General features: G+C 42.5%; 1 protein-coding gene across 1 annotated transcript in view; it reads left to right on the top strand.

Annotated features, from left to right (window-relative positions):
- LOC113804243 (calpain-A-like) overlaps positions 1-10,000 on the top strand; it is a 53,000-nt gene that overhangs the window by 42,967 nt on the left and 33 nt on the right. Inside the window, exons 9-12 of the mRNA XM_070125992.1 lie at positions 2,025-2,202; positions 3,507-3,618; positions 5,741-5,853; positions 8,952-10,000. The exon at positions 8,952-10,000 is cut by the window's right edge and continues 33 nt beyond it. Coding sequence (XP_069982093.1) covers positions 2,025-2,202; positions 3,507-3,618; positions 5,741-5,853; positions 8,952-9,176 — 628 coding nt within the window. The 3' untranslated portion in view covers positions 9,177-10,000. The remainder of the gene's footprint in view (positions 1-2,024; positions 2,203-3,506; positions 3,619-5,740; positions 5,854-8,951) is intronic.

The following is a 10,000-nucleotide window of genomic DNA, read 5'->3' as shown; positions in this document are numbered from 1 at the left end:
ATCTTGGGTCTGCTGTGTGTTTAGTTTATGTTTTTTTTTGTAATGGTTTGGTTTGATTTATATCGTTTTGTTGCTTCATGTTTTTTTTCTTGTTTTCGTTGTTATATGCGCTTTATGCTCGTTATTCTTTCGCTATATTCTCTTTTTCAGATCACTTTACTTTACTTTTTGTTTTCCTTCCCTTTTCTTCTTTGTTTTTCTATTTTTCTTTGTTTTGTTTTTGTTTTCTTCTGTACATCATTTCATCATTCCATTATTTTCGATTTACTTGCTCACTAATTTCGTAATCCGTCGATTCATTTATTTTGTTTATTCATTGACGGCTTAATGTCTACGGTACAATTTGTTCCTTTGTTTGTTCATGTATAATCCTTCATTCTGTGTTTTTTAGTTGTTTAACATTCATCTTCCGGTCTTCACTGTTTTTTATTCTTTTTTTTTTTCTTATTACATTCCAAAAAATTATTGAACATTACGCCCAGAAAAAAACACGAATACATGATAAAAAATATTGATAAATATACTGCAAGGATTCACGAAAAAAATGCTTTAAAAAAACATAATATAAACATGGAAAGAAAACACAAACAGTGAGAAAAAAAATCATTAAAAATAACAAGAATATTCATTAAAAAAAACACATCATGAAAGCCAAATCTTTCACATTAAATTGGCGAGACGAAAAGATCATTAATCACAGTCTGGATCACGTGGGTCGCCATGGCACTCCTTGGCACTCAATGGCACCTCAATATGTCAACAATGAGACATTCCTGGCAACCGATATTTTTTTTTAATGCGTTTTTATTTTTTATTCTCTTCTACTTATTTCTATGTCATTGTTGTTAGTGTTTTTCTTACTTTGACATTGTTGTTGTTTCTGTTTTCTGTTGTTTATGTGTTTCTTACTTTACCATTGTTGTTTTTGTTTTCGTTTAGTGAATCTATTTTTCTGATTATTTGCATATTTGTTTATGCTTTATTAATTGTGGTTTATTTCTTTTATTTTCATTCTTCTACTTTGTTATTGTTGTTTATGTTTTTCTTACTTTACCATTGTTGTTTTTGTTTTCGTTTAATCTATTTTTTCTGTTTATTTGCATATTTCTTTGTCTGTGATCTATTAATTGTGGATTATTTCTTTCATTTTCATTCTTCTACTTTGTTATTGTTGTTTATGTTTTTTCTTTGTCATTGTTGTTGTTTTAGTTTTCTTTTAGTGAATCTATTTTTGTTTATTTGTATATTTGTTTGTCTGTGATTTATTTATTGTGGTTTATTTATAAGGAAGAATATCTGAAATGACTTGTGATTGTGTGTTGATCTTTCCTTTGAGAAATAGTTACTGATTTTTATTTTCTCCTGTTTCCCTTTCCTTCCCTTCTTCTCTTCCTTTCTTAACGCCTTCTTTTCCTCCTTCCCTTCCTCCCTTCTCAACCCTCTTTATCCCTCCTTCTCATTTTTCATTTCTTCCTCCCTTTCTTCCTTCCTCACTCACTTTTTCCTGTCCTCTATCAATCTCCTCTCTCTCTCTTCTCCTTCCCCCTTTTTTACTCTCCCTCCTTCTTACCATCCTAATCCCTCCCTTCTTTTCCCTCTCCTTCTTCCCTCCCTTCCTCCCTCTTCACCTTTCCACCCTCCCTCCTCATCCACCCTCCCTCCTTCCTTCCTTCTCCCTCTGTCCTCCCTCCTCCTTCCCTACCTCCCTACCTCCCATCTTCCTTTTCCCTCTCTCTCCTCCCTCCTCCTTCCCTACCTCCCTACCTCCCATCTTCCTTTTCCCTCTCCCTCCTCCCTCCTCCTTCCCTACCTCCCTACCTCCCATCTTCCTTTTCCCTCTCCCTCCTCCCTCCTCTTTCCCTACCTCCCATCCTCCTTCCCTACCTCGCACCTCCCACCTTCCTCCCTCCTTCCCTCCCATCCTCCTTCCCTCCCCCTCCTTTCCCCCCTCCCCCTCCTTCCCTCTCTCCCTCCTTCCCCCTCCCCCACCTTCCTTCCCTCTCCTTCTCCCTTCCCTCCCGCAGCGACCCCCTCTGGTCCGGCGTGCCCGAGGAACAGAAGGAGAAACTGGGCATCAACAGCCTTAGTGACGGTGAATTCTGGATGAGCTATGACGACTTTATCGAGCAGTTCGAGGAGGTGTCTGTGTGCACCATTGGCCCTGATTTCGACAACGATGGCACTGTCGATCACGTCGGGCAGGTGGGTATGGTGGCACTGTAGAGAACGTCGGGGAGGTGGGTATTGGGTGTGGTGGCACTGTAGAGAACGTCGGGCAGGTGGGTATGGTGGCACTGTAGATCACGTGGGGCAGGTGGGTATGGTGGCACTGTAGAGAACGTCGGACAGGTGGGTATGTGGCACTGTAGATCACGTGGGGCAGGTGGGTATGGTGGCACTGTAGGTCACGTGGGGCAGGTGGGTATTGGGTGTGGTGGCACTGTAGGTCGCGTCGGGCAGGTGGGTATGGTGGCACTGTAGAGAACGTCGGGCAGGTGGGTATGGTGGCACTGTAGAGAACGTCGGGTAGGTGGGTACGGTGGCACTGTAGATCACGACATGCAGGTGGGTATGGTGGCACTGTAGATCACGTCGGGTAGGTGGGTATGGTGGCACTGTAGATCACGTCGGGCAGGTGGGTATGGTGTTTATGGTGGTTGGGAGGAGGGTTGAATATGGTGGTTGGGAAAGTAGAATGACTGCTATCCTAGCAACATAGGATAGGAGAAAGGGGAGGAGAGAACGTAGAAGGAAGAAGGAAAAGGGAGATTATAGGATGTGTCTATAGTAAGAGTATCAGATGTAATATTTTTTGTTTGTTTACTTGTTTAAGAAAACGAAATAAAAGATATATATTTAAAAAGTGAGTCACGGAAATAAAAAAATATAGATATTTAAAAAGTGAGTCACACTAGGCAGTATGCATTATATTTAGATTCATTTTTACACTAGCATGGTATCAGACATTGTTTTATCCATTCCTTATCAATAGCCTGAAATTTATCCTGTAAAAAAGGTCTAATGATGTTTAAAATATGCTGATCAGGTAGTAGGCACATATAAAACCATGTCTGAAATACGCTTATTGACAAGAACATCTATATCAATGTTTGCTTTTCTCTCCCGTGTGTTTGTCTGTATGAACGCGTCCTGTTTTTGTTTTTTTGTTTTTTATCTATTTTCTTAAATTTTAATGATCCGTTTGGGAACTGTGGATCTCTTTATTATCTGTGATTTCGTTTGTGTATGATATTTTCTGCATGTGTTTTATCTACAATATGATTCTGTTTCCTCTCCTGTTTGTGTAAACTTTCATGTGCATCCTTACATACACACGTACATTATACACGTACACATACCCACACAACGGTGATTCTGCACCCATTTTATCCTCAATTTACCTCTTATCTTTATCTCTTTATATCCTTTCCATCCTTCTTCCGTACACAAACATTTTTATACATGTTCTTGTATGTATGTGTCTGCACTTGTATGCGAGGTCACAGGTCAAGGCCATCAAGGGGGAATGGGTCAAAGGGCAGACAGCGGGAGGAAGCAGGAACGACTTCGAGAAATTTGCGACCAATCCACAGTTTCTTTTGACCGTCGAGGAACCAGGTGTGTTGCCGCCGTTGTTTTGTTTTTGTTGTTGCTGTTGTTGTTGTTTGTGTTTGTTTTATTTTTTTTTTGTCTTTGTTGTGTTCTCGTTGTTTGTTTTTATTATGTTGATTTATTGTTGATTTTGTCTATGTTGTGTTTTTGTTGTTTGTGTTTAGTATGTTTTGTTGTTGTTTATTATGTTGTTTTATTGTTGATTCTGTCTTTGTTGTGTTTAAGTTGTTTGTTTTTATTATGTTGTTTTATTGATTCTATCTTTGTTGTGTTTTTGTAGTTTGATTTTATTATGTTTTATTTTTTATTCTGTCTTTGTTGTGTTTAAGTTGTTTGTTTTTATCATGTTGTTTTATTGTTGATTCTGTCTTTGTTGTGTTTTTGTTGTTTGTGTTTATTATGTTATTTTATTGATTCTGTCTTTGCTGTGTTTTCGTAGTTTGTTTTTATTATGTTGTTTTATTGTTGATTCTGTCTTTGTTGTGTTCTCGTTGTTTGTTTTTGTTTTATTTTTTATTCTGTCTTTGTTGTGTTTTTGTTGTTTTTATTATGTTGTTTTATTGTTGATTCTGTCTTTGTCGTGTTTTTATTATGTTGTTTTATTGTTGATTCTATCTTTGTTGTGTTATCGTTGTTTGTTTTTATTATGTCGTTTTATTTTTGATTCTGTCTTTGTTGTGTTTTTGTTGTTTTTATTATGTTGTTTTATTGTTGATTCTGTCTTTGTTGTGTTTTTGTTGTTTGTTTATTATGTTGTTTTATTGTTGATTCTGTCTTTGTTGTGTTTTTGTTGTTTGTGTTTATGTTATTTTATTGATTCTGTCTTTGTTGTGTTCTCGTTGTTTGTTTTTATTATGTTGTTTTATTGTTGATTTTGTCTATGTTGTGTTTTTGTTGTTTGTGTTTAGTATGTTTTGTTGTTGTTGTTTATTATGTTGTTTTATTGTTGATTTTGTCTTTGTTGTGTTTTTGTTGTTTGTTTTTATTATGTTGATTTATTGTTGATTCTGTCTTTGTTGTGTTCTCGTTGTTTGTTTTTATTATGTTGTTTTATTGTTGATTCTGTCTTTGTTGTGTTTAAGTTGTTTGTTTTTATTATGTTGTTTTATTGTTGATTTTGTCTTTGTTGTGTTTTTGTTTGTTTATGTTTTATTGTTGATTTTGTCTTTGTTGTGTTTGTGTTGTTTGTGTTTATTATGTCGTTTTATTGTTGATTCTGTCTTTGTTGTGTTTTTGTTGTTTGTTTTTCTCTTGTTGTTTTTTTGTTGATTCTGTCTTTGTTGTGTTTTGTTGTTTGCGTTTATTATGTTGTTTTATTGTTGATTCTGTCTTTGTTGTTTGTGCTTATTATGTTGTTTTATTGCTGATTCTGTCTTTGTTGTGTTTTTGTTGTTTGTGATATAGTATGTTGTTTTATTGTTGATTCTGTCTTTGTAGCGTTCTCGTTGTTTGTTTTCATTATGTTGTTTTATTGTTGATTCTGTCTTTGTTGTGTTCTCGTTGTTTTTTATTATGTCAAATTATTGTTGATTTTGTCTTTGTTGTGTTTTTGTTGTTTGTGTTTAGTATGTTGTTTTATTGTTGATTCTGTCTTTGTTGTTATTGTTGTTTGTGTTTGTTGCTTTATTTTTTATTCTGTCTTTGTTGTGTTTTTGTTGTTTGTGATATAGTATTCTGGTTGTTGTTGTTTTTTCTAAGTAATTTAGGTTCTGCTGATTTTGTTTTAGTTTTATTTTTGTTCGTTGGTTGTTTTCTTTTGTTGTTGTTGTTGTTGTTTATGGTTCTCTCATTTGTTTAAATGGAAAACAACCAGGTGTGTTGTTGTTTTTTTCTATGCTATTTCCGTTCTGCTGATTTTGTTTTTGTTTTATTTTTGTTCGTTTGTTTTGTTTTGTTGTTACTGTTGTTGTTGCTTTGGTTCTCTTGTTTGTTTACCGGAGAAGAGCCACGTGCCATCATATCTTTTCCCGGATATAATTTTGTAATAGTAGTAGATGCATAATTTTCATCAGGAGGATTATGATAGTTATCATTCCTATCATTGTTATTATCATTGAAACTATTATTATCATTATCATCACTATATCTGTCATATAATTAGGACTAATGACCCTTTTGCACGTTGCAGACGACGATGACGATGACGGCTGCAGCATGTTGATCGGCGTCATGCAGGAACACCGTCGCTCGAACCGAAGTATGGGGGTCAAGATGCTGCAGATTGCTTTCTTCTTGTATAAGGTGGGTGGTGGGGAAGAGGTGGGGGGAGGGGGCGGGGAGGGGGAGGGGAAGGGAGAGGGTAGTTTGGGGGGGAGGGGGAGTGGGAAAGGGGGGGGGAGAGGGGGAAAGGGGGAAGAGGAGGTGGGAGAGGGGGAGTGGGGGTGGTGGTGAAGAGGGGTGATTTTGGTGTGGTTGGTGGTGGTGGGAAGAGGTGGGAGAGGGGGAAGGGGAGGGGAGTGGGGTGGTGGTAAAGGGAGGTCAAGATGTTGCAGATTGCTTTCTTCTTGTATAAGGTGGGTGGTGGGGAGGAGGGGGAGGGGTGGGGAAGGGGGTGATGGAGAAGAGGGTTAGGAAGGGGTGATGGTGAAGGCGGGAGGTGGGAGGGGGGGAAGGGGAAGGGGGAGAGGGTGGTGGTGAAGGGGGAAGATTGTGGTGTGGTATGGTGGTGGTGGGGAGGAGGTGGGAGAGGTGGAAGGGGGAGGGGGAGTGGGGGTGGTGGAAAAAGGGGGTCAAGATGTTGCAGATTGTTCTTCTTGTATAAGGTGGGTGGTGGGGAAGAGGTGGGGGGGGGGGAGGGGGTGGGAGTGGGGGAGTTGGGGAAGATTGTGGTGTGGTTGGTGGTGGTGCAGAAGAGGTGGGAGAGAGGAGGGAAGGGGGAGAGGGGGTCAAGATGTTGCAGATTGCATTCTTCTTGTATAAGGTGGGTGGTGGGGGGAAGAGGTGGGGGAGGGGGGGAGTGGGGAGGGAGAGGAGGAGTTAGGGAAGGCGGAGGGAGTGGTGGAGGAAGGGGAGAGAGGGAAGGGGGAAGGGGAAGGGGAAGAGGTGGGAGGAGGGGAGTGGGGGTGGTGGTGGGGGTGATTTTGGTGTGGTTGGTGGTGGTGGGGAAGAGGTGATGGAGAGGGGGAAGGGGAGAGGGAGTGGGGGTGGTGGTAAAGGGGGGAGGTCAAGATGTTGCAGATTGCATTCTTCTTGTATAAGGTGGGTGGTGGGGAAGAGGGGTGGGGGAGAGGGGAGGGGGAGAGGGGGCAGGGAGTGGTGGGGAAGAGGGAGAGGGGGTGGAAAAGGGGTCAAGATGTTGCAGATTACATTCTTCTTGTATAAGGTGGGTGGTGGGGGAGGGGGAGTGGGGAGAGAGGGGGAGGGGAAAGGGGTGGTGGGAAGGGGGAGAGGGGGAGGTGGGGGTGGAAAAGGGGGGGGTCAAGATGTTGCAGATTGCATTCTTCTTGTATAAGGTGGGTGGTGGGGAAGAGGTGGGGGGAGTGGGGCGGGGAGAGGGGGAGTTGGGGAGAGGGGAAGGGGAGGGGAGTGGTGGAGAGGGATTGAGGGGGAGAGGGAGGGGGAGAGGTGGGGGAGTAGGGGAGGCAGGGGGTGGTGAAGAGGGGAAGATTGTGGTGTGGTTGGTGGTGGTGGGGAAGAGGGTTGGAGAGGGAGGAGAGGGGGGACTGGGGGTGGTGGAAAAGGGGGTCAAGATGTTGCAGATTGCATTCTTCTTGTATAAGGTGGGTGGTGGGGAGGAGGAGGGAGGGAATGAGGAAGGGGGAAGGAGGGGTGAGGGAGAGAGGGGGAGAGGGGAAGGGGGTGGGGGGTGGTGGAAAAGGGGGAGAGGGGGGCAGGCAGGATGGTGGGAGAGGGTGGTGGAGTGGTGGAAGAGGGGGGTCAAGATGTTGCAGATTGCATTCTTCTTGTATAAGGTGGGTGGTGGGGGAAGAGGTGGGAGAGGGGGAGTGGTGGGGAGAGGGAGAGGAGAGGGGAGGGGAGTTGGGGAGAGGGGGTGATGGAGAAGAGGGAGAGGGGGAAGGGAGGTGGGGGAGTGGGGGAGCGGGGGTGGTGAAGAAGAGGGAAGATTGTGGTGTGGTTGGTGGTGGTGGGAAAGAGGTGGGAGAGGGGGAGGTGGGGGGAGGGGGGGGAAAGGGTGGTGGTGGTGATGGAGAAGAGGGGGGAGAGGGGGTGGTGGTGGGGTGGATTGTGGTGTGGTTGGTGGTGGTGGGGAAGAGGTGGGAGAGGAGGTGGTGGTGGGGGGTGGGGAAGGGGGGGAGAGGGCATTCTTGTATAGATCACTAGATATAATGAATGCGCAATGAAAAAGTCAAATGCGTTTTTCATTTTTCTTTAATTTTCAGATTATTATTCCATCGTGATTTCTCTTCCTTAAGAAAAATAAAACAATAAGTATAATAAAATCATATTATATTATTATCGCATTAAAAAATAAATAAATAAATAAATAAATAAAATAAAATAAACATTATTTCCATGAACTAATGCTTAAAATAATCATGTTCAGAGGATGAATTTTAGTACATGGCCACAAGACTCAATTGATAGATGTAGCCTACTTCTTGGAAATCATAATACCAGGTCAGGAATAGTGTGTGTGTTTATGTGCGTGTGTGAGAGAGAGGGGGGAGAGGAGAGGAGAGGCGAGAGAGGGAGGGAGGGCGAGAGAAGAGAGAGAGAGAGAGAAGGGAGAGAGGAGGAGAGGAGAAGAGAGGCGACAGAGGGAGGGAGAGAAGGAAGAGAGAGGAAAGGGAGGGAAGGGTGGGAGGAAGGAAGGGGTGGGAGGGAGGGAGGGAGGGAGGGAGGGAGGAGAGAGAGAGAGAGAGAGAGAGAGAGAGAGAGAGAGAGAGAGAGAGGGAGAGGGAAAGAGAGAGAGGAGAGGGAGAGAGAGAGAGAGAGAGGAGGAGAGAGAGAGAGAGAGAGAGAGAGAGAGAGAGAGAGAGAGAGAGAGAGAGAGAGAGAGAGAGAGAGAGAGAGAAAGAGAGAGAGAAAGAGAAGAGAGAGTGAGAGAGAGAGGGAGAGAGAGAGGGAGAGAGAGAGAGAGAGAGAGAGAGAGAGAGAGAGAGAGAGAGAGAGAGAGAGAGAGAGAGAGAGAGAGAGAGAGAGAGAGAGAGAGAGAGAGAGAGGAAGAGAGAGGGAGAGAGAGGGAGAGAGAGAGAGAGAGAGAGAGAGAGAGAGAGAGAGAGAGAGAGAGAGAGAGAGAGAGAGAGAGAGAGAGAGAGAGAGAGACAGAGATACAGAGACAGAGAGAGAGAGACAGACAAACAGACAGACAGACAGACAGAAAGACAGAGAGAGAAACAAAACAATATAATATATTTTTTTTATTCTCCCTCCACCAGACCGACGACCCCAACAAGCGGCTGCCAGTCACCCACTTCTACTACAACTACGAAGACGGCACTTCAGGCACTTACATAAACTTCAGGGAGGTTCTGTCACGCGCGGACTTGGTGCCTGGACATTACGTCATCATCCCTGCTACTTTCCTGCCCGATTCTCCCGGCTATTTTATGGTCAGGGTCTATTCGCCGAAGCCTTTCCAGCTGAAGAAACTCCCCGACTGAGGTCCGTGCGCGCGCAAGTCGATCTTCTTTTGTTTTCGCGTTCGTTTCTTGTGTTTACTTTTTGTTTTGTTTTTTGTGATTTTTGTTGACGTGTTTTCCTTTTTTTCTTATTTATTTTTTGCTTTGTTTGTTTGTGATTTTCTTTTTTTTTAGCTCCTTTTTCGTGTTTCCTTGTTTTTTTTTACTATTTCTTTATTCTTTACTTCTTCCATTTCTTCGTCCTACCTTGTTTTCTTTCTCTGCCTTTACTTCTATTTCGTTTTCTTCTATTGTCTGTTTTCCCGGTTATTTCATATAGCCAACCCGCCGAAACCAAATGTCTGAGGGAGTGAAATGATGTTAAAGTGAGTGATATTCGAACATTGAATGAAATGAGAGATCGTTCGAAAAAAAATACATTACACAAACTTTGAATAAGTGTTATGCATACGTTATTCCTCCCTCGATGAACATGTTTTGAGAACAAGCAAATAATCACGAGAATCACCAATAATATATGTGTTAGCTAATGAACTCGCTAGTTCTTTATTAGCAAGAAAATCACGAAAAGAACATCTGCCATTTTACCTGAAGAGGCTGACATTCCGCGCTTATTATGGCTAGATCTTCGTGGTAGAAAATATAAATAACGTGTTGAAATGTGCCTTGCTGTAGGCTGTGCCTATGTACCTTAAGTAAGCTCTAGAATACGTGTAAGTATATTGTAGACTTGTATTTATGTGGCAGCGGCGTAACTGGCGGTGCATAGAGAGAGATAAGGTTAATTACAGTGCACCGTGTTCATCGTATGTTCAGTTGTTCAAAACAGAAGGTTTGGTTCTGAA

This window comes from Penaeus vannamei, chromosome 10 (genome assembly GCF_042767895.1).
Source record: "Penaeus vannamei isolate JL-2024 chromosome 10, ASM4276789v1, whole genome shotgun sequence".
NCBI classification, from domain to species: domain Eukaryota; kingdom Metazoa; phylum Arthropoda; class Malacostraca; order Decapoda; family Penaeidae; genus Penaeus; species Penaeus vannamei.
The sequence above is the reverse complement of the archived record's forward strand: the minus strand, read 5'-3'. Positions and strand labels throughout refer to the sequence as shown.